We start from the raw sequence: 25690 nt of genomic DNA, 5'->3' as shown, positions 1-25690 counted from the left end.
TCTTTGATATGCTGAATCTAACCATGCATTTAGATTTTTGATTTTTGGTCCCCGTTATCAACTTTGTCCACATTGAGGTCATAAGGGTCCAAAATTAAACTTTGTTTGATTTCATCAAAAATTGAATTCTTGGGGTTCTTTGATATGCTGAATCTAACCATGTATTTAGATTTTGGATATTGGACCATAATAGGTGAATGTCCAATTTAAAATTTTTAAGTTCTTAGACCACATTCATTCTGTGTCAGAAACCTATGCTGTGTCAAATATTTAATCACAATCCAAATTCAGAGCTGTATCAAGCTTGAATATTGTGTCCATACTTGCCCCAACTGTTCAGGGTTCGACCTCTGCGGTTGTATCAAGCTGCGCCCTGCGGAGCATTTTATTTTTCTCTGTTCCTTATTTTTCTGTTGTACATTTGTTCAACCTTTTCATGTCTGCAAATTTAATGTTACCTGTTTATTTTTCAGCAGTATTCTGCAGCAAATGACTCAAACCAGTTAGATAAGACTGTGTACATGAAATTTCTGGCCTGAATAGTGTGTCAAAGTGTTTTATCTCATTTCTTGGCCTTTTTTAGTTAAAAATGTCATTCTGTATGGTTTCTCTAGTAATTAACATGCTAAAATTCTCTTGATTTTAAAGCACAATTAAAAATCCTTTGAGGAAATCTTGGAGAACAATTAGACAAAATTAGGCATTTATATTTCTGGTTGATTGATTACTACATGTATACATGTACATGAACCTTTTGACAATGCTGAGCTTGAGTTAGAATAAGATAATTAAAACATTATTGAGAAAGAAAATAATGTGTTTGATACATTGAAAATTTCAACTAAATGTTCATTTGAATCACCCCATTAATCATTTCTGTTCATGTAATGCACATATACTATTGATCACTTCTTTGAACTGATAAAGTGTTTCTTAAAACTCTGTAGTTCCATATAGCACAATGCAATCTTAATCTTTGCATAGAATGATTGTTAAGTTTAAATATACATTAAAATATCTTTTGTTGTTTGTTATTGATTTCATGTTATGTTATGTTTTAATTAATTATTTCTTTTAAAAATGCTTTCAAAATTATGACGTAATAACTATACACTAGATAATTTAACACACTCGCTGTTTTGATTTTTCTTACGTGACTGCATACATGGTTAAAGATTAGGATGTAAAAGACCTGTATGTTCAATAATGATTTAATATTTTGGACTGGTAATATATTGATATAGTTCTGTATTTAAACTAACAGGTAAATTAAAAATAGGTAGATTGCTATATCTTTGAATAGTTTTCCACCAGTATAATTTGTTGATTTAAACCAGCAAATGTGTGCTTCAATGCACCATTGAAGCCATATATTGACATCTAGCATATAATTCTTCAAAAAGAATGCTAGATACCATTGGGCCATCTTGAACTAGGAGAGATGTGTGAACTTGTCCTTTTGTTGAAGAGTTCGATGTGACTTTAAGATGAAGAACAGGAATAAAAGCACTGTTCTTTTGCTTTATTTGTAGGGATTTTGTATCATTAAGTTTGTAGTTTTGGGTATCATGATTGACCTTTTTGTCGAGCCTTCGACTTTTGTCGAAAAAGCGAGACATAGCGATCCTACATTCCGTCGGCGTCGTCGTCGGCGGCGGCGTCCACAAATATTCACTCTGTGGTTAAAGTTTTTGAAATTTTAATAACTTTCTTAAACTACCCTGGATTTCTACCAAACTTGGACAGAAGCTTGTTTATGATCATAAGATAGTATCCAGAATTAAATTTTGTAAAAAAAAAATCCAGTTTTTCCGTATTTTACTTATAAATGGACTTAGTTTTTCTGCCAGGAAACATTACATTCACTCTGTGGTTAAATTTTTTAAAATTTTAATAACTTTCTTAAACTATCCTGGATTTCTACCAAACTTGGACAGAAGCTTGTTTATGATCATAAGATAGTATCCAGAATTAAATTTTGTAAAAAAAAAAATCCTGTTATTCCGTATTTTACTTATAAATGGACTTAGTTTTTCTGCCAGTTAACATGACATTCACTCTGTGGTTAAAGTTTTTAAAATTTTAATAACTTTCTTAAACTATCCTGGATTTCTACCAAACTTGGACAGAAGCTTGTTTATGATCATAAGATAGTATCCAGAAGTAAATTTGTAAAAAACAAAATTCCATTTTTTCCGTATTTAACTTATAAATGGACTTAGTTTTTCTGCCAGTTAGCATTACATTCACTCTGTGGTTAAAGTTTTTAAAATTTTAATAACTTTCTTAAACTATCCTGGATTTGTACCAAACTTGGTTAGAAGCTTGTTTATGATCAAAAGCTAGTATCTTGAAGGAAATTTAAAAAAATTTTGTACCTGTTTATCAGTATTTTACTTATAAATGGACTTAGTTTTTCTTCCAGTTAACATTACATACAGTCTGCAGTTAAAGATTTAAAACATTTATTAGATTCATAAACCTTCTTGGATTTTTACCAAATTGGGACAGAAGCTTCTTACAATAAAAAGATTGTATCGAAAGTAATATTGTTATTATTTTTTTTCCACATTTTTGTTGAGCCTGCGATTAACAGCAAAAGTAGGCGAGACACTGGGTTCCGCGGAACCCTTACGAATTTTATTGGCTTGCAGCTATTTCTATACTATATATGCTATTTCAAGGCAAATACCTTTCTGAATCAAAACAACTTGATTGATGCAAAAAGTTTCACTGTATGTCAGTCAGTTGTCAGTCAATATACTGTAGATTCGTTTATTTTTTTGTGGTTGAAGGAAAAATGTTTAATACTGCCAAGGTACATATTGTTCTGGTTTCGTATGTAATTTTCGCCGATCAAAGTAACTAAAAATTTGAATTTTTAAATTTGCAAATACGTTATTTGCAAGTTTTATAGTTCATGTTATGAACAAGTTTTTTGTAATCATTATTTTTTTTTATTGGATCTGACATACCTTAAAGATTATGAAAACTGCATGTAGCATCCCCGAGATGTAAAACACATGTAAAGATATGTATTAAATTGGTAATAGTTCAGATTACAATTAAAATCAATTACAATTAATATATATATATATATATTTTCAGTGTGGAGATCATGAGTATGCATTAGAATGCTATTATAAAGGTACAGTAATATTTATTTATTTACACAAAAATACAGGTGTGAAAATTGTATAATCATTCTATTTTATATATCATCCAATTACTATAAAGTTTTTTTTTTTTTATTTGAAATAACAAAATACAAATGTCTTATTGGTTATGAACATAAATACAAAGAAAAGAGAAATAAGGATCATGGCTACTAATTTTACATTTGATTGATTGGTGATTGCTTTACGCCACATCAGCACAAAAAAGCTATATCACTGCAATTTACAATTGATAAAGCCATGCAATGTAAAGCATGTATGATAGAGTGAAACAGACTAAAATACCTCTATCATAAAAGGTTTTAATCATTGAACTTTTAAAAATTATTAAAAAATCAAAAGAAATTTTGCAACAATTCTTTAAATACATTTGGAAATAAAGTATACACAATATTATATACTTAGTTATATATATTGAAAATTATTGCACTTATTCATATTTAACATTGGTTTTTTTTCAGGATTTTGGATAAAAAAACTAGAAATTTATCCTGTACATGCCAGTGAAGCATTAGCATACTGGATTCCATTGATAGAAGGACTAAATTTCGTAGTAAGAATATAATGAAGTATTTATCAATGTATATACAAGAAGAACAGCAATATTAGTGCTGTCCTTTCACACACGTAGCCAGGGGGGTTCGAGGGGTTCGTATGAACCCCCCTTGAAAACAAATAAGCACTGTTTAAGTCGACGTTCTGTTTGAATTGTAACTGTTAAAGTGAGCTTCGCAAGTCCATGTAAACCCCCCTTGGAAATTCCTGGCTACGGGCCTGTCTTTTGCTTTTGGTTTGTCAAGTGCATGTCAGAATTAATACACCTATTCTTCATTTCCATTACCTTTTTTTTCTAAAAATTATGCATTCAAGTGTCACAATTAAATTGAGAATAAACTAAAGGGCACCTGACTTATATGCATAACATTGATTCTGATATATAACTAATATACCTTAAATTATCTCCCCCTGATGACTGAATTTTAATTGGCACTGAAGTCATATTTTTTAAATCACACTATATGACCAGACGGTCAACATTGGTCCCCATAAACTTTGTATTTACAGAGTAGTAGATTGTTTTAAATTTTACTGGACACAGTAGTTTTAAGAGGAGAAAGTTTTTAAAAAAAAACTAGTAAAAACCAATCAAATTGGATATAGATCATGAGTAAAAATAGACCTGATTTGTTGTCACTGGTTGCTGTCTGTTGTGTTTGTTTTTCGATTGTTGTTTTGTCTTTAATTGGGCCCTTATTTTTTTCATTTGAATATTTTCAGATTTTGTCATATCGGGGCCATTTATGGGTGGCTATACTGTAAGAGTTTTGCTCATTGTCAAAGGCAGAACATTGACCTATAGTTGCTTAAATTCACTTGCACTAATCATAATTTCAGTAGTGGTTTCCCTTCACAAAAATTTGTAATCACATTAATTAGATCTCAAATTTTGACCAGTAGTCAGTGATTTGCAATAATAATTGGACACATTAATTTCAGAATTTACTCTAATTAATAAAATTGAGTATATACTGTTTCAGTCAATGCTTAATGGCCATTTTAGTCCTGTTGCAAGAATTTAATCATTGAAAATCATCCTACAACTTGAAAGCTTTATATGAAGAGCAGCAATCCTTTGATTTGTTGGCCATTTCTATTAAGGATGTACACCTCTAAGAATCCAAACATTTCTAGATTTAAACTTTTTTTCTTCACATAATTTTTGGGTTTATATAACTGTAAGAAAGTAATTGATGAACAAAAAATCATATGGTGGTGCACTTCTTTTTTTGCTATGTCCATCATTGTCCATTTGAAAGTACCCCATTTTTTATGATTTTCCCATTTTCATCAATTTTTACCCATTTTTGGGCAATTATCATGAAAAAATCACAGTTTTACAATTAAACTTTTTTTTTTACTTTCACTAAAGATGAAGTGGACCCATCTGAATAAAATTCACTTTAAAAAAACTATAGGTTGGTGTTATTTCGTGTCAATATGTCAATTTTGTAAATTTGAGAATTTTCCCTTTTTTTTTTTTTTTTTAGAAAAAAAGCATATTATTTCAACTTCTTTGTTACAAATGATTAAAAAAATACATGTCTTAGAATTTTTAAAAGAAAAAAATGATATGGGATGTACATATTTTGGTAAAATCATTTCTTTGTACCCCTCACCCATTTTCTCAACATTTTGGCTGATGACACTGACCAGATTGGTTATGAAATTTGAAATTTTTATTACCCAAAAACTACTAATGGTAAGTACACAATTTTTTCACAGAGCTTATTTTGATTATAATATTTTTTTAAATTCATTGATATTTTCCACTTGTATCACACGGTTTGGAAAGAATTCCCGAACGAGATTTCAACAAGACTGAAACATCAAAAGAATACATCCTTAGTAGCACTTATTAGACTGAAAAAAAGACTGGATGCTTAAGTATTTCTATTATCATAGGACCTACAAAAAAGACCAGTTTTTATAATCTTATATTGAGAAAATACTGAGAGCAGTATTTGATTATTAACTTACACCTGTATTTTTTTTGTTATTTATGATAATTTCATTAGTTGAATGTACACTTATCCTCTTTATAGAAACTTATAGCCTTAATAAGGACTCGGAAAGCAGAGACAGACAAACAGTTTGCCAGCAACCCAACAGGAAACTGTGACAAGGCATTGTACATATATCTAGATCTTAATATATCTCTGAGGAGTGTACAGGAAGACTTCCAGTTAGCCAAGGCTGTTGTTGAAGATGTGAGATGTATCCTGATACAGATAACAAAATGTTTCCTTCTTAAGGTAATTATATATATATATATATTTATTCAAGATAAAAAGGCATGAATTTGACAGATACAAAATATTACAAAGACACAGATATAGCACTAGACATAGTTTATAGACACTAAAATGATATACATGTTTACTAAAAATTTTAAATTAAGAAATAAAAAATAAAATTATGAAAATTTTCATGATATTTTGATAATATGATTAGACTAGATTAAAAATGAGTGAAATTTAACTTGACTAGATTTTACACTGTAGCCTATAACTAAAGATAATAAACATGTATCGTTATTTTACCATATCAGCCTTAATTTCATGCAGTTGATTTTGTTCAGTTGCTACTTGATTTATAGGGTTTTGCATTGTACAAGGACAAAGTGAAAAATAAGGGATAGGGGTGTTCATCACCACCCTTATACATGTACAACATCTATACAAAGTCAACTTTTTATATATCTAAAATTTTATATCGTAATTGAAAATCAAAAGTTTGATACACTTTGCATTTGTCATAAACTATAAACATGGCATTGATACACATAATTAATATGGCTTCCACTAACAAAAGGTTCCATTTGGAGCTACTGTGTTTATAGACCTCTTATGTTAGTATACCATTACACTATACTGGTATAAACATGGCATTCTTTGTTCTTTAGACCACATTGGTTGATTCTACTTGATTGGCATATAGAAATACAATTTCCTGGATTTCTACATCTGCAAGATAGATCAATGATAGGGGGCCTCCATTTGGCTGCGTGTGATGTATTGATACACAGTAATGTCAGTTTGGAATGAGGATATCAGATGTCTTACCATGTTCTTTTTAAATAGAAAAAAAACTTGTTGATAACCTGTTCTGCCACATACCTATTTTTTCAGGGGAGACACATTTTGTAGCAATTTATCCCAATTGTTCCATGGTCACTTTGCAGAACTAATACTATAATGTTTACTGTTAGAGTTATCTTTGTCCTGAATATGGATAATATATATTTGCCACTGGACATTAAACTAAGAACAATCAATCTATTAATTGATTAGTACTTCAAGTTACTCTTTTCATATATGAATACATTGCAAGTTGTATAAAAATAAGAAAGTACATGTAGTACTTTTGTAACACAAATTTGAAATTTATTTTTCAGGGAAAAAATGAACAAGTCTGTAAAATTTGTAGAGATAGTGAGTATATGTGTAATTAGCATTGTCTACAAAAAAAAATAGAATAAACCTTGCAAATAAAAATATACTTCAACAACAATAGCTAATATAAAACTGGTCCACAAGTACAATGGCCGACATTTTTATGCCCCACCTATCGATAGTCGACTCCTTACTAGAGTCATTGTCCTTTGATGACAATTTTTTTGCCTTATATCTTAAAAATTATAATAGATAGATAGAAACTTAAATAAAATAAGCAAAAATGATCAGTACGACAAGATCTACAATTAAGACGATATTGAAGAAATTTTCCGCAACTCATTTTTGGAGTTATTGCCCTTTAATGACGATTTTTTTACCATTTTTGTTTTGTTTTGCCTGATATGATAAAAGTTGTAATAGATAAATAGACACTTTGAATCACAAAAATGATCAGCATGGCAAGGTCTACTAACATGTCAAATTTTGCTGATATAGTAAGTAGACTGTCACTATAGGAGTGATTGCACTTAAATGAGGATTTTTTTTACCATCTTTTGTGTTTTGAGCAAAAACTAAAGAAGATAGAGAGAAACTAAACAGACTAAATGATCAGCATGACAAGATCAACAAAACAGAGATTTTTGTCATGAATTCTATTCTTGTCAACAATGTTGGATATTGTCCTTTGTTGAATATGCACATAGACAAAGGTGAGCGACACAGGCTTTTTAGAACCTCTAGTTTCTGTTGAAGTCAAAGTCCGAAACTTTATGAAGATGTGTTGTAATGTAGAAGCAATTTTCCAAACTGTTAGGTAGTCACTTTCTGTTGTACAATAGTTTGCTTCCTTGATGTCCACTGAGCACAGAATTTTTCTTTAATGTCTGATAATAATGTGGATATACTTTATAGATCATAGTATGTAATTCCTTGTCCTTTCTTTTTCTATACATATCATAATCTTTGGTTCTAGATATCTATTAGGCATAATTGAACACTATTGCTTCTTGTAAGCTTTCACAGTGACCTATAGTTGCTAACATCTATTTCATTTGGTCTCTGGTGGAGAGTTGTCTCATTGGCAGTCATACTACTTCTTCTTATTTTTATATTTATCGCGTGTCCGTGACTGAATTAAAGTATCTATGCCTTAATTTTAGCCTACAATAAATTATTTTAGTATTCATATTGTCATCTGATAAAGTATGCTGATTGTAAGGTGTACAGTTTTCTCTGCTTTCAAAATATTTCTGTTTGAACCTGTCCTGGTTTTCTTACTACAATAAACTTACTATAAACTAAATTTAATTTTTTAACTAATTAACCAAAATTAATAGTGGAATTGAGGTTGAAGAAAACAGACTTGTTAAATAGTGTACTATGGTGTAACATAGATATAAAACAACTACTGGGAGAATTCCAGGTTCTCATGATAGAGGAAGGATTTACAGAAGGTAACGACAACCGGAAACTACATGTGACATATCCTATTGGTATCGATATCAGATTCAACCTGGAACTTGTTAATTATTGGTAATATTAATTATGTGGAAAACAAAAGGGCCTGGAATGGTGTCATTTTTAAATAACACCATTGTCCTATATTAGTTATATATAAAGTTGAATTCATTGATTCATCGTTTTTACGTCATGCCGGCTCACAAATTGGACCTTGTTATTTTAGTAGTATAGATACTTATCAAAAAAAGATTAAAATTGACTTTTATTTATCACAGTTGACACAAAATTTCCTGTTACAATAGGAAGTTCGATGATAGGTGATTTTTTCCAAACTTGGAGTAAAGCCCTTGGGAATCTAAAGAAGTTTGATGTCGCAAGGAAAAAAATTCAACAAGGCTTAGAGATGGTCTTTACTAAGGTATTTATCTTTCAATAACATTATTAACTTTGTATTAATATAACATTTTTTATTTTAAGACTTATTTCATGTTTATAATTCCATGTGTAAATTTTATGTAAGATATTTTTTTGAACTCCAATATGATTTAACTTATGATATCATCAGACAATTTTAATAATGCCAACTTCAGAAAACATGTTTAAAAAAGTGAGATTACATTTTCATTTTTTAGAATAAATAAAAATTGTCTTTTTACAGAGTTCATAATGTAGATGTAATGGAGTGCTTAAAGATTAATTACTTGGCACTGTAAATGCAGAAATAATTGCATTGTTTTATATATAAGTTTGAAAATGCAAAAGGATGGCTTTCAAATTTTAAATATCACATTGTACTACAACATATACAAAAGTCTAATTAAAAATGAGCAGAAATCACATTTACTTATTTGGTTTTTGTCTCGCCTGTGATGAAAGTTGCAGTAAGCGAGACATCAGTATTAATATCCGGCGACAGTGATGTAAACTATTTGTATAAAGCCTTATATTTCAGAAGGTACAAGATTTGGATGCTTCATACCTCGTATATATACCTTATGTTACGAAGTTTCTGTCTGTCACATGTCCATGGTCCTTGACCTCATTTTCATGGTTCAGGGACTGCTTAAAAAAATATTAAAAATGAGCAGAAATCACATTTACTTATTTGGTTTTTGTCTCGCCTGCGATGAAAGTTGCAGTAAGCGAGACATCAGTATTAATATCCGGAGACAGCAATGTAAACTATTTGTATAAAGCCTTATATTTCAGAAGGTACAAGATTTGGATGCTTCATACCTTGTATATACCTTATGATACGAAGTTTCTATCTGTCATATGTTCATGGTCCTTGACCTCATTTTCATGGTTCAGCGACTGCTTAAAAAAAAATTTGTTTTTTTGTCATGTGAATTTCTCACTTATTATGAGTAACTATATTTGGTATATGGGTTCCTTGCAAAGTCTACATGTCTGTCAGACAGGGTTCACCTGACCTCAACCTCATTTCAAGGATCAGTGATCAAGGTTAAAGTTACGTAATAAGGTCCGTTTCTTAGATACTATAAGCAGTAGGTCAACTATGTGGTGTATGAAATGATTGTAAGGGGTACATGTCAGTCTGGCAAGTTTCATCTGACCTTGACCTTATTTTCATGGTTGATGGGTCAGTGTTAAGTCTTTGTGTTTTGGTCTGTTTTTCAAGTACCATAAGCAAAGGGTCTATAAGCAGTTGGTTAACTATATTTGGTGTATGGAATGATTGTAAGGTGTACATGTCTGTATGGCAGATATATAATCTGACCTCGACCTCATTTTCATGGTCCATTGGTCAATGTTAAGTTCTTGTGTTATGGTCTTCTTTTCAATTACCAGGAGCAATAGGTCAATTATATTTGGTGTATGGAATAATTGTAAGGTGTACATGTCTGACTGGATTTTTCTGACCTTGACCTCATTGTCATGGATCTTTAAAAATGTTAAGTTTATGTGATATTTATAGTAAAACCTTTATCCTTAAGACTTTCAACATTAAATCAATGGTCAGTAAAGCAGGCGAGACATTTCACTCATTCACTGCATGTGCACTCTTGTTTTTTATGGTACTTGAATATTGAAATACAAATGCAGATTTTCAATTCTTAAATCACATTATCTTTGAGTTTGACCAAATACTATGTACACATGTACAGTAAAATTTGTACAAATTATAGGAAGATAAAGATGCTGCTAAATGTTTGCTGTCACAGATTAATCTGATGGAGGATGAGAATAGAGAACCTGCCAATGATACAGTAGACAGTGATGATGAATATGTTAGAGGGTCTAATTATAGCACCCTTGAACAGGTAAACTAATATATAAAAATATTGATGTTACAATTAGTTTGAGGGATAGAAGTTACAAGCAAAGGCTTATAAGCAAAATAAGGTACATTGTACCAGAATTAACTTAACGGTCCCAGGTTAAACATAAAGCTGTTATGAAAATTAAAGCTATTGTACGACTGTTGACAGCTTTGCCTAACATTTTAATACTGTCTATATTCAACAGCTTTTAAATGGGTTAAAACATATATTTGTATGATTGCCTACTAGAAAATATACAGGGTCAGCAGGTCAGATTGCTTCTATTTTTTTCTTTCTCTCTTTTTTTTTTTTGGATCAAAAGTTGGTAAATATTGTGTCTTCACTGAATCCTGTTTCTAAATTATTCAAATCCCTTTACCAGAAAATGAAAATCAATAACTTGGATTGATTTCTAGTCAGTATGAACAAATGTTAATTTGGAACAGTGAGGTTGTAGAAAGTCAGTTTACCGGTATGATTTTTATAAATTTTATTATTCCATGTGTTTGCAATTCAAAATCTACATAAGGAAGACTATTACATATTTTACAGCAAAGGCAACAGGCAGAAGAAGCAAAAGCAAAACATCATAAGAGAACAGCACGTCGCCGTCGTAAGTATCAATTTATCTTCATTAATGTTACAATTACAAAGACAAATTATTCCAGTTATCATAGCCTATGTGACAAAAAATATTTTCTTAATTTTATAATTGGAAATAAAAGGATAGTAAAACTTAAAACAAACTTACTTCTGATGTATTTGGTAGCTTTTTAAAACTGATGTTGTAATACTTACAATGCCCATAACAGTTGCCTCTAAAACATTTAAATGTTAAAATAAATCTGTAGTTTACGGCCTAAACAGACAACTGTGATTAGTTATTATCATAATTTTCAGTATGATTTAAATATCATCTCTGCTGTAATGGTAATATTATAAGAACTTTATATGGAAATTAAAGCTACAAAAATACAATACACAACTCACTAATATTTACTAATATAATTTTTTTAATTTCAAGTTGAAAATGTGAGGTACATGCTTCATATATGTGTTTTTATACGACCGCAAAAATTGAAAATTTTTTGGTCGTATATTGGTATGACGTTGGCGTCGTCGTCGGCGTCGTCGTCGTCGTCGTCGTCTGGCGTCGTCCGGCGTCGTCCGAAGACACATTGGTTTTCGCACTCTAACTTTAGTTTAAATGAATGGATCTCCATGAAATTTTACCATAAGGTTCAATACCACGAAAGGAAGGTTGGGATTGATTTTGGGGGTTATGGTACCAACAGTTAAGGAATTAGGGGCCAAAAAGGGGCCAAAAATAAGCATTTTTGTAACTTCCAGACAATAACTTGTGTGTAAGTGTATGGATCTCTCTGACATTGTACCACAAGGTTCCATATCACAAAGGGAGGCTGTAATTGATTTTGGGGGTAATTGCCTCAAAATTTTAGGAATTAGGGGCCAAAAAAGGGGCAAAAAACAAGCATTTTTCTAGTTTCATGACAATAACTTGTGTGTAAGTGTTTGGATATTTCTGAAATTGTACTACAAGGTTTCATATCACAAAGGGAAAGCTGGAATTGAGTTTGTGGGTAATTGCCCGAAACGTTTAGGAATAAGGGGCCAAAAAGGGGCCAAAAATAAGCATTTTTCTAGTTTCCAGACAATAACTTGTGTTCAAGTGTATGGATCTCTCTGAAATTGTACTGCAAGGTACCATACCACAAAGGGAAGGCTGGGATTGAGTTTGGGGGTGATGAATCATAAGGGGGTTCAAAAAATTTGGGGGGGGGGGGATTTTTTTTTTTTCTTTTTTTTTCTTTTTTTCCTTTTTTTTTTCTTTTAAAATTTTCCATTTTAAGTTGGTTATTTCTGATTAATATTTAAAAGCAAATAATAATGATATGGTAGGAGATACACACCAAACAGGATGTGTAAATTATTATATAATAAGTATTGTGCAATAGCAAGAAATTTTCAATTGCATAGTATTGCACAATTGCAAGAAATCTTCAATTGCACAGTATTGCGCAATAGCAAGAAATCTTCAATTGCACAGTATTGCGCAATAGCAAGAAATATCCAATAGCACAATATTGCGCAATAGCAAGAAATTGTCAATTGTACAGTATTGCACAATAGCAAGAAATATTCAATTGCACAGTATTGTGCAAAAGAAGATACTTCGTATAAATTGCTTATTTCTTGATCAATTTCAATGGGGTTTTATTCTTGAATTCTTGGGGTTCTTTAATTTGCTGAATCTAACCGTGTATTAAGTTTTTGGATTTTGGGCCCCGTTTTTAAATTGGTCCACATTGAGGTCCAAAGGGTCCAAAATTTAACTTTGTTTGATTTCATCAAAAATTTAATTATTGGGGTTCTTTGATATGCCGAATCTAACCGTGTATTTAGATTCTTAATTTTTGGTTCCGTTTTCAAATTGGTCTACATTAAGGTCAAAAGGGTCCAAAATTAAACTTAGTTTGATTTTAACAAAAATTGAATTTTTAGGGTTCTTTGATATGCTGAATCTAAACATGTATTTAGATTTTTGATTATGGGCCCAGTTTTCAAGTTGGTCCAAATCGGGGTCCAAAATTAAACTTTGTTTGATTTCAACAAAAATTGAATATATGGGGTTCTTTGATATGCTGAATCTAACCATGTATTTAGATTTTTGATTTTTGGGCCCCGTTATCAACTTTGTCCACATTGAGGTCAAAAGGGTCCAAAATTAAACTTTGTTTGATTTCACCAAAAATTGAATTCTTGGGGTTCTTTGATATGCTGAATCTAACCATGTATTTAGATTTTTTATTTGTGGACCTGCTATCAAATTGGTTCATATTGAGGTCAAAAGGGTCCAAAATTAAACTTTGTTTGATTTCATCAAAAATTGAATTATTGGGGTTCTTTGATATGCCAAATCTAACCGTGTATTTAGATTTTTAATTTTGGGGTTCTTTGATATGCTGAATCTAAACATGTGTTTAGATTTTTGATTATGGGCCCAGTTTTCAAGTTGGTCCAAGTTAGGGTCCAAAATTAAACTTTGTTTGATTTCAACAAAAATTGAATATATGGGGTTCTTTGATATGCTGAATCTAAACATGTATTTAGATTTTAGATTTTTGGCCCAGTTTTCAAGTTGGTCCAAATTGGGGTCCAAAATTAAACTTTGTTTGATTTCAACAAAAATTGAATATATGGGGTTCTTTGATATGCTGAATCTTACCATGTATTTAGATTTTTTATTTGTGGGCCCGCTATCAAATTGGTTCATATTGAGGTCAAAAGGGTCCAAAATTAAACTTTGTTTGATTTCATCAAAAATTGAATTATTGGGGTTCTTTGATATGCCAAATCTAACCGTGTATTTAGATTTTTAATTTTGGGGTTCTTTGATATGCTGAATCTAAACATGTGTTTAGATTTTTGATTATGGGCCCAGTTTTCAAGTTGGTCCAAGTTAGGGTCCAAAATTAAACTTTGTTTGATTTCAACAAAAATTGAATATATGGGGTTCTTTGATATGCTGAATCTAAACATGTATTTAGATTTTAGATTTTTGGCCCAGTTTTCAAGTTGGTCCAAATTGGGGTCCAAAATTAAACTTTGTTTGATTTCAACAAAAATTGAATATATGGGGTTCTTTGATATGCTGAATCTTACCATGTATTTAGATTTTTTATTTGTGGGCCCGCTATCAAATTGGTTCATATTGAGGTCAAAAGGGTCCAAAATTAAACTTTGTTTGATTTCATCAAAAATTGAATTATTGGGGTTCTTTGATATGCCAAATCTAACCGTGTATTTAGATTTTTAATTTTGGGTCCCGTTTTTATACGACCGCAAAAATTAAAAATTTTTTGGTCGTATATTGGTATGACGTTGGCGTCGTCGTCGTCCGGCGTCGACGTCGTCGTCGTCGTCGTCCGGCGTCGTCCGAAGACACATTGGTTTTCGCACTCTAACTTTAGTTTAAGTGAATGGATCTCCATGAAATTTTACCATAAGGTTCAATACCACGAAAGGAAGGTTGGGATTGATTTTGGGGGTTATGGTACCAACAGTTAAGGAATTAGGGGCCAAAAAGGGGCCAAAAATAAGCATTTTTGTAACTTCCAGACAATAACTTGTGTGTAAGTGTATGGATCTCTCTGACATTGTACCACAAGGTTCCATATCACAAAGGAAAGGCTGTAATTGATTTTGGGGGTAATTGCCTCAAAATTTTAGGAATTAGGGGCCAAAAAAGGGGCAAAAAACAAGCATTTTTCTAGTTTCATGACAATAACTTGTGTGTAAGTGTTTGGATATTTCTGAAATTGTACTACAAGGTTCCATATCACAAAGGGAAAGCTGGAATTGAGTTTGGGGGTAATTGCCCTAAACGTTTAGGAATTGGGGGCCAAAAAGGGGCCAAAAATAAGCATTTTTCTAGTTTCCAGACAATAACTTGTGTTCAAGTGTATGGATCTCTCTGAAATTGTACTGCAAGGTACCATACCACAAAGGGAAGGCTGGGATTGAGTTTGGGGGTGATGAATCATAAGGGGGTTCAAAAAATTTGGGGGGGGATTTTTTTTTTTCTTTTTTTTTCTTTTTTTCCTTTTTTTTTTCTTTTAAAATTTTCCATTTTAAGTTGGTTATTTCTGATTAATATTTAAAAGCAAATAATAATGATATGGTAGGAGATACACACCAAACAGGATGTGTAAATTATTATCTAATAAGTATTGTGCAATAGCAAGAAATTTTCAATTGCACAGTATTGCACAATAGCAACAAATCTTCAATTGCACAGTATTGCGCAATAGCAAGAAATCTTCAATTGCACAGTATTGCGCAATAGCAAGAAATATCCAATAGCACAATATATCGCAATAGCAAGAAATTGTCAATTGTACAGTATTGCGCAATAGCAAGAAATATTCAATTGCACAGTATTGTGCAAAAGAAGATACTTCGTATAAATTGCTTATTTCTTGATCAATTTCAATGGGGTTTTATTCTTGAATTCTTGGGGTTCTTTAATATGCTGAATCTAACCGTGTATTAAGTTTTTGGATTTTGGGCCCTGTTTTTAAATTGGTCCACATTGAGGTCCAAAGGGTCCAAAATTTAACTTTGTTTGATTTCATCAAAAATTGAATTATTGGGGTTCTTTGATATGCTGAATCTAACCGTGTATTTAGATTCTTAATTTTTGGTTCCGTTTTCAAATTGGTCTACATTAAGGTCCAAAGGGTCCAAAATTAAACTTAGTTTGATTTTAACAAAAATTTAATTTTTAGGGTTCTTTGATATGCTGAATCTAAACATGTATTTAGATTTTTGATTATGGGCCCAGTTTTCAAGTTGGTCCAAATCGGGGTCCAAAATTAAACTTTGTTTGATTTCAACAAAAATTGAATATATGGGGTTCTTTGATATGCTGAATCTAACCATGTATTTAGATTTTTGATTTTTGGGCCCCGTTATCAACTTTGTCCACATTGAGGTCAAAAGGGTCCAAAATTAAACTTTGTTTGATTTCACCAAAAATTGAATTCTTGGGGTTCTTTGATATGCTGAATCTAACCATGTATTTAGATTTTTTATTTGTGGACCTGCTATCAAATTGGTTCATATTGAGGTCAAAAGGGTCCAAAATTAAACTTTGTTTGATTTCATCAAAAATTGAATTATTGGGGTTCTTTGATATGCCAAATCTAACCGTGTATTTAGATTTTTAATTTTGGGGTTCTTTGATATGCTGAATCTAAACATGTGTTTAGATTTTTGATTATGGGCCCAGTTTTCAAGTTGGTCCAAGTTAGGGTCCAAAATTAAACTTTGTTTGATTTCAACAAAAATTGAATATATGGGGTTCTTTGATATGCTGAATCTAAACATGTATTTAGATTTTAGATTTTTGGCCCAGTTTTCAAGTTGGTCCAAATTGGGGTCCAAAATTAAACTTTGTTTGATTTCAACAAAAATTGAATATATGGGGTTCTTTGATATGCTGAATCTTACCATGTATTTAGATTTTTTATTTGTGGGCCCGCTATCAAATTGGTTCATATTGAGGTCAAAAGGGTCCAAAATTAAACTTTGTTTGATTTCATCAAAAATTGAATTATTGGGGTTCTTTGATATGCCAAATCTAACCGTGTATTTAGATTTTTAATTTTGGGGTTCTTTGATATGCTGAATCTAAACATGTGTTTAGATTTTTGATTATGGGCCCAGTTTTCAAGTTGGTCCAAGTTAGGGTCCAAAATTAAACTTTGTTTGATTTCAACAAAAATTGAATATATGGGGTTCTTTGATATGCTGAATCTAAACATGTATTTAGATTTTAGATTTTTGGCCCAGTTTTCAAGTTGGTCCAAATTGGGGTCCAAAATTAAACTTTGTTTGATTTCAACAAAAATTGAATATATGGGGTTCTTTGATATGCTGAATCTTACCATGTATTTAGATTTTTTATTTGTGGGCCCGCTATCAAATTGGTTCATATTGAGGTCAAAAGGGTCCAAAATTAAACTTTGTTTGATTTCATCAAAAATTGAATTATTGGGGTTCTTTGATATGCCAAATCTAACCGTGTATTTAGATTTTTAATTTTGGGTCCCGTTTTTATACGACCGCAAAAATTAAAAATTTTTTGGTCGTATATTGGTATGACGTTGGCGTCGTCGTCGTCCGGCGTCGACGTCGTCGTCGTCGTCGTCGTCGTCCGGCGTCGTCCGAAGACACATTGGTTTTCGCACTCTAACTTTAGTTTAAGTGAATGGATCTCCATGAAATTTTACCATAAGGTTCAATACCACGAAAGGAAGGTTGGGATTGATTTTGGGGGTTATGGTACCAACAGTTAAGGAATTAGGGGCCAAAAAGGGGCCAAAAATAAGCATTTTTGTAACTTCCAGACAATAACTTGTGTGTAAGTGTATGGATCTCTCTGACATTGTACCACAAGGTTCCATATCACAAAGGAAAGGCTGTAATTGATTTTGGGGGTAATTGCCTCAAAATTTTAGGAATTAGGGGCCAAAAAAGGGGCAAAAAACAAGCATTTTTCTAGTTTCATGACAATAACTTGTGTGTAAGTGTTTGGATATTTCTGAAATTGTACTACAAGGTTCCATATCACAAAGGGAAAGCTGGAATTGAGTTTGGGGGTAATTGCCCTAAACGTTTAGGAATTGGGGGCCAAAAAGGGGCCAAAAATAAGCATTTTTCTAGTTTCCAGACAATAACTTGTGTTCAAGTGTATGGATCTCTCTGAAATTGTACTGCAAGGTACCATACCACAAAGGGAAGGCTGGGATTGAGTTTGGGGGTGATGAATCATAAGGGGGTTCAAAAAATTTGGGGGGGGATTTTTTTTTTTCTTTTTTTTTCTTTTTTTCCTTTTTTTTTTCTTTTAAAATTTTCCATTTTAAGTTGGTTATTTCTGATTAATATTTAAAAGCAAATAATAATGATATGGTAGGAGATACACACCAAACAGGATGTGTAAATTATTATCTAATAAGTATTGTGCAATAGCAAGAAATTTTCAATTGCACAGTATTGCACAATAGCAACAAATCTTCAATTGCACAGTATTGCGCAATAGCAAGAAATCTTCAATTGCACAGTATTGCGCAATAGCAAGAAATATCCAATAGCACAATATATCGCAATAGCAAGAAATTGTCAATTGTACAGTATTGCGCAATAGCAAGAAATATTCAATTGCACAGTATTGTGCAAAAGAAGATACTTCGTATAAATTGCTTATTTCTTGATCAATTTCAATGGGGTTTTATTCTTGAATTCTTGGGGTTCTTTAATATGCTGAATCTAACCGTGTATTAAGTTTTTGGATTTTGGGCCCTGTTTTTAAATTGGTCCACATTGAGGTCCAAAGGGTCCAAAATTTAACTTTGTTTGATTTCATCAAAAATTGAATTATTGGGGTTCTTTGATATGCTGAATCTAACCGTGTATTTAGATTCTTAATTTTTGGTTCCGTTTTCAAATTGGTCTACATTAAGGTCCAAAGGGTCCAAAATTAAACTTAGTTTGATTTTAACAAAAATTTAATTTTTAGGGTTCTTTGATATGCTGAATCTAAACATGTATTTAGATTTTTGATTATGGGCCCAGTTTTCAAGTTGGTCCAAATCGGGGTCCAAAATTAAACTTTGTTTGATTTCAACAAAAATTGAATATATGGGGTTCTTTGATATGCTGAATCTAACCATGTATTTAGATTTTTGATTTTTGGGCCCCGTTATCAACTTTGTCCACATTGAGGTCAAAAGGGTCCAAAATTTAACTTTGTTTGATTTCATCAAAAATTGAATTATTGGGGTTCTTTGATATGCTGAATCTAACCGTGTATTTAGATTCTTAATTTTTGGTTCCGTTTTCAAATTGGTCTACATTAAGGTCCAAAGGGTCCAAAATTAAACTTAGTTTGATTTTAACAAAAATTGAATTTTTAGGGTTCTTTGATATGCTGAATCTAAACATGTATTTAGATTTTTGATTATGGGCCCAGTTTTCAAGCTGGTCCAAATCGGGGTCCAAAATTAAACTTTGTTTGATTTCAACAAAAATTGAATATATGGGGTTCTTTGATATGCTGAATCTAACCATGTATTTAGATTTTTGATTTTTGGGCCCCGTTATCAACTTTGTCCACATTGAGGTCAAAAGGGTCCAAAATTTAACTTTGTTTGATTTCATCAAAAATTGAATTATTGGGGTTCTTTGATATGCTGAATCTAACCGTGTATTTAGATTCTTAATTTTTGGTTCCGTTTTCAAATTGGTCTACATTAAGGTCCAAAGGGTCCAAAATTAAACTTAGTTTGATTTTAACAAAAATTGAATTTTTAGGGTTCTTTGATATGCTGAATCTAAACATGTATTTAGATTTTTGATTATGGGCCCAGTTTTCAAGCTGGTCCAAATTGGGGTCCAAAATTAAACTTTGTTTGATTTCAACAAAAATTGAATATATGGGGTTCTTTGATATGCTGAATCTAACCATGTATTTAGATTTTTGATTTTTGGGCCCCGTTATCAACTTTGTCCACATTGAGGTCAAAAGGGTCCAAAATTTAACTTTGTTTGATTTCATCAAAAATTGAATTATTGGGGTTCTTTGATATGCCGAATCTAACCGTGTATTTAGATTCTTAATTTTGGTTCTGTTTTCAAATTGGTCTACATTAAGGTCCAAAGGGTCCAAAATTAAACTTAGTTTGATTTTAACAAAAATTGAATTTTTAGGGTTCTTTGATATGTTGAATCGAAACATGTATTTAGATTTTTGATTATGGGCCCAGTTTTCAAGTTGGTCCAAATCGGGGTCCAAAATTAAACTTTGTTTGATTTCATCAAAAATTGAATTCTTGGGGTTCTTTGATATGCTGAATCTAACCATGTATTTAGATTTTGGATATTGGACCATAATAGGTGAATGTCCAATTTAAAATTTTTAAGTTCTTAGACCACATTCATTCTGTGTCAGAAACCTATGCTGTGTCAAATATTTAATCACAATCCAAATTCAGAGCTGTATCAAGCTTGAATGTTGTGTCCATACTTGCCCCAAATGTTCAGGGTTCGACCTCTGCGGTCGTATCAAGCTGCGCCCTGCGGAGCATTTTATTTAAATTGGTCTACATTAAGGTCCAAAGGGTCCAAAATTAAACTTAGTTTGATTTTAACAAAAATTGAATTTTTGGGGTTCTTTGATATGCTGAATCTAAACATGTGTTTAGATTTTTGATTATGGGACCAGTTTTCAAGTTGGTCCAAGTTGGGGTCCAAAATTAAACTTTGTTTGATTTCAACAAAAATTGAATATATGGGGTTCTTTGATATGCTGAATCTAAACATGTATTTAGATTTTAGATTTTTGGCCCAGTTTTCAAGTTGGTCCAAATTGGGGTCCAAAATTAAACTTTGTTTGATTTCAACAAAAATTGAATATATGGGGTTCTTTGATATGCTGAATCTTACCATGTATTTAGATTTTTTATTTTGTGGGCCCGCTATCAAATTGGTTCATATTGAGGTCAAAAGGGTCCAAAATTAAACTTTGTTTGATTTCATCAAAAATTGAATTATTGGGGTTCTTTGATATGCCAAATCTAACCGTGTTTTTAGATTTTTAATTTTGGGTCCCGTTTTTTAAATTGGTCTACATTAAGGTCCAAAGGGTCCAAAATTAAACTTAGTTTGATTTTAACAAAAATTGAATTCTTGGGGTACTTTGATATGCTGAATCTAAACATTTGTTTAGATTTTTAATTATGGGACCAGTTTTCAAGTTTGTCCAAGTTGGGGTCCAAAATTAAACTTTGTTTGATTTCAACAAAAATTGAATATATGGGGTTCTTTGATATGCTGAATCTAACCATGTATTTTGATTTTGGACATTGGACCATAATAGGTAAATTAAAAAAATTGAAGTTCTTAGACCACATTCTTTCTGTGTCAGAAACCTATGCTGTGTCAAATATTTAATCACAATCCAAATTCAGAGCTGTATCAAGCTTAAATGTTGTGTCCATACTTGCCCCAACTGTTCAGGGTTCGACCTCTGCGGTCGTATCAAGCTGCGCCCAGCGAAGCATTTTATTGTCTTTTATAGCTAAAAAATCCTTTATGTGGTAAATTCTGTGTTAGATATTGATAAAATGACAACTTTTGTTTATGCTGTGCATATAAAGTTAAAGCATATTATAGTATATCATTCAATTTTTATTTCAGCAAAAAGAAATTCTGAGAGTCAAGACTATATAAATGCCACATGGACAGAGCTTCCAAAGAAACGAAGAGGTAGGAAACGTCACCTAACGGCATCGTCAACAGGCAGCCAAGCATCAGAAGATTCAGAACAACTACCATTACCAGAGGCCCATGCAAATTCAGACATTGATTCGGATAAAGAATTTGACACTATGTCAAGGTCAGATTGGTTTGGTTCACCTGATTCATCAAGTGAGGATGAGTCTGATCTGGAGGACTTCTCCAATGTAGACCAATTTGAGAAAAGTTCACGAAAGTTTGATGATGGCTCTGATGAAATAGATGAACAAGGTCTTTTATTACAAGGAATCAGCCTGTCTGATAAATTTATTGAAGAACACAGAAAGCCATCCCAAAATAAAAATCACTTTACTTACCCAGAGTTTTACAGTGACGAAAAGAATGCCGAACTGTGCAGGCGTAATCCTCTGAAGTTTAAGAAATGTAAAGTGAGGATAGAATCATCTCATGGAGCCGTATGTACCAACTTAGACCATTCTGATGACATTCAAGAAATAGAAATATCTGGCAGGTCTAAAATTGGAAAAGTTTTTAATGAAGACGAAGTATATGTTGAAGTCCTTCAGGATGAAAGGGATGCATACAAGAACAAAAATTATATCCCACGTTTACAGAAAACTTTAGATTTATCCAAAATGAGCTTGAAAGTTTTTGGCCAGATCAGAGGAGTTAAACAGCGTCATCACCATCCTGATATAGATCATCCTGTATTTGTGTGTGTATTGGATGAATCGGAATTTCACCTCATGCTACCAATCTCTAAAACTGTCCCAAAACTCCACATCCTGAACAGAAAATGTCAGAACAAGTACCAAGTTGATGTTTACAGATATATTGAAGACAAAGGATATCTGGTTCATAAAGAACTCTTTGATATAAAACCAGGAGAAATTAAGAATTATATTTTCTTAGTTGCAATGATCTGTTGGGAGAATTTGTACCCACTAGGGGCAGTCATCAAGGTTATCAATGCCAAAGATGGTTTGAACTCTGGGATGGAGATATTGAGATTGCATCACCAAGTGCCAACAGGCTACAAGTTAGAAACTGTAGAAACAGTTAAAATGTTAAAAGAACAAGGACATAAACTGGTAAAAAAAGAGGAAAGAGAAGATTTGACTGACCTTGAGGTTTTCACCATAGACCCAACAGATTCTAGAGACTTAGATGATGCCTTAAGCATAGAAGAGAACTCTGAAGGAAACTACAGAATTGGAGTTCATATAGCTGATGTGACAGCCATCATTAAAAAAGGTGATTATATTGATTGTGAGGCTTATGATAGAGCCACTACTTTCTATCCAGGACAAGGTCGTAACCCTTACCACATGCTACCCGAGCCTTTAAGTACCAATCTTTGCAGCCTTATACCTGGACAGCCTCGACCAGTCATCTCTATATTTTTCACATGTGACAAAGAAGGAAAACCACTGGAAAAGCATGAGATAAAGAAAACTGTGATCAGAAGCAGACAAAAATTGACTTATCGTGAAGCTCAAGATGTACTTTTGAACATTGGAAGAAATGTCTCGGACAGTATTTGCAAACAAATTAAAAATCTGTTCACCATTGCTGAAAGTAGAAGAATAAGAAGATTGGGTGGTGCCATGTATCATGTTCCTATAGAAACTGATGATGATGATTTTATGGAGACAAAAGAAGCACACTTTCTGGTAGAAGAATTTATGATACTAGCAAACCATACAATAGGTACATACCTTTTTCGTAAATTTAAAAACTGTGTCCCTTTGAGAATACAGCAGCCACCAGAACCAGAATGTGTCCAGCAGTGGTTAATTTCAAATGATTTCTTTGCTGATTTGATTCTTAAACTGCAAGAAGTGCGTCCACTTCCAGCCATTGAAAGTGAAAGAAAATTGTCTGTCAATAATGCTAGAACTGGAAGATACAATAGAGTATTGATGTTTCAGCAGCATGTTTGGAACAAACTCCATTATGCATTTCGTAGAAAAGATTTTCCAACTGTTATGCAGATACTTGGGTGTGACGAAATTCATCCCTTTGCTTGTTTAGGCCTTGAGGAATGGTATGAATTTCAAGAAACAGCTGAATACAAATGTTCTGGAGATATACAATCAAAGGGTGCAACCAAGAAAGATGGCTCTCATTTCAGTCTTGGAATGTTTCCATATATTCATTTCACCTCACCAATAAGGAGATATGTTGATATCATCTCTCATCGACTGCTGCACTGTGCCTTAGATGAGAAAAAGCCTTGTTATTCCCCTGAGGAAATATCAGATATGTGCCATCACATAAATGAAGTTACACGTCGTGCTAAAGCTTATCAAAACAAGTGCAGAGCTTTAAATTGGGGTTACAAGTTAAGAAAAGAATCAACTGTTTTCCATGGTTTTGTGAAAACAGTGTCTGAAAAAGAGGTCACTGTGGTTATACCAGGTCATAGAAATTTACCAAAAGAGTCTTGTACTTTGCAGTTAAACTCCCTTGGATCTACCAAAAAACCTGTTTTTAAAAAAGATACCAACAATGGAAGGGAAATACTAGAGTTACAATGGAAGAAAAGGTTATACTCATATAATGGTTTTGCACCAATAAAACGACAAGGAGAAGATAAAATTTACAGAGTAAATCCACACAACAGGGCTTTCTTCCAGCAGCAAAACAAATGGAAACAACTACAACAGGCAGTTATTGATGAAAAAACTTCCCATGGAAAACTAAAAAAGCTTGAAAAAATCTTTTTCAATGGTGATCTTGGGCACCCTGAAGCTAATCTGGAAGAATATATCCCAGCATGTTTCAAGACTGAAAGAGATGTAAGTTCAGAGGTCAGGAAGGGTACCATAACTTTACAGAGTTGTGAATATAGCATGACTTTTAACCATGGTCAGGTGTTAGCACTTCAAATGTCAGCTGAGTCTGTCAAAGGTGTCCTTATTCCCCAGATAGAAATCTTTGATATGACCAAAAATGTCAGATATTGTCTTCTACATGTGAAAGATCCCATCAAGTACCTTGAGAAATATTCAACAGACTCCACAAAGGACTTTTACCACAGACCAGCAGACTACATCAGAACATGGAAACCATTGGTTGAAATGGAGGCAGCAACCAATGCTATCAATGTTGGCACTGCTACCATTAACGATGTCCCAGTCAAGTTTTTATCACAAAGGGAGGGGAAATTTTCACTTCGAAAGGCATTCTTGGAACAGAGAAATATAGAGATCAATAAGGTTCCATTAGAAGTTTATCTTAATCCAGGTAAAGAGCATAAAGAAGGAGATGAAGAAGAAGGGATCCGTGAAGTAGCCAGTCCAGATTATCTGTGCATTAAAAGTGTGGAATACTTAGGTGACGGGGAAGTCCCGGGTAATGAATTTGGCCACACACATGGTTGTGCACCACAAGGTTACAGGATATGGCATGGACATGCAAAGATAGAACGAGTTAATGTGAAGGGAGAAAAAGGGAAAATTGATTTTATCTTCAAGCTTCACAAAAGTAGCCAGCCAGTTCCATTCGACTTCAGGAAAGATGACGTTAAACCTAGATGTGGAATTGAAGTTCTTTTCAAGTCCAGTGCTGATTGGTAAGTTTATCGAGTTGTTACATTTTCAAAATTTGATATTTTTATAGATTGATTGATTAATTGTTGGTTGCTTTACGTCCTGGAGTCCAAAGTTTGACTGGGATTTAGAAACATGGCCAGCCCTGGACCTCCTGAATGGCAGTCAAACTCTTGCTTAAGTTGGGGGTCTGTTTAGCTGTGAGGGATTTTGAAATATGATAGCCATGTCTGATGGGATTGGGACTTAAATTAAATGCCTAATGTGGAAAGAATGTCATGCTGTCTTCTTATTAAGAACCCTTGCAACAACAGTCTCTATTGAATTGACTTGTAGCTAGGCAAAAATCTTAACCCTATCAGACACTACCTATTTTCCCACCCTTTAACCTGGTTGACCTATAATGCAGAACCTAGCTA

At 32.6% G+C, this 25690-nt stretch overlaps 1 protein-coding gene and 1 long non-coding RNA gene across 3 annotated transcripts in view; both read left to right on the top strand.

Annotated features, from left to right (window-relative positions):
- The window catches only part of LOC127727057 (helicase with zinc finger domain 2-like), a 47869-nt gene that overhangs the window by 9608 nt on the left and 12571 nt on the right, over nucleotides 1–25690 (top strand). For both annotated transcript variants that reach the window (XM_052234468.1, XM_052234469.1), the window contains exons 3-10: nucleotides 3109–3148; nucleotides 3638–3729; nucleotides 5780–5989; nucleotides 7132–7168; nucleotides 8869–9011; nucleotides 10744–10878; nucleotides 11431–11491; nucleotides 21658–25294. In XM_052234468.1, the coding sequence (XP_052090428.1) occupies nucleotides 3109–3148; nucleotides 3638–3729; nucleotides 5780–5989; nucleotides 7132–7168; nucleotides 8869–9011; nucleotides 10744–10878; nucleotides 11431–11491; nucleotides 21658–25294 (4355 nt within the window). The remainder of the gene's footprint in view (nucleotides 1–3108; nucleotides 3149–3637; nucleotides 3730–5779; nucleotides 5990–7131; nucleotides 7169–8868; nucleotides 9012–10743; nucleotides 10879–11430; nucleotides 11492–21657; nucleotides 25295–25690) is intronic.
- Nucleotides 12748–21394, top strand: LOC127727065 (uncharacterized). Its single transcript, XR_007993749.1, has 3 exons — nucleotides 12748–13345; nucleotides 16132–16393; nucleotides 19583–21394. It is a non-coding gene; the product is annotated as an uncharacterized LOC127727065 (long non-coding RNA).

This window comes from Mytilus californianus, unplaced genomic scaffold (assembly GCF_021869535.1).
Source record: "Mytilus californianus isolate M0D057914Y unplaced genomic scaffold, xbMytCali1.0.p SCAF_19, whole genome shotgun sequence".
Taxonomy (NCBI): Eukaryota; Metazoa; Mollusca; class Bivalvia; order Mytilida; family Mytilidae; genus Mytilus; species Mytilus californianus.
The sequence above is the reverse complement of the archived record's forward strand: the minus strand, read 5'-3'. Positions and strand labels throughout refer to the sequence as shown.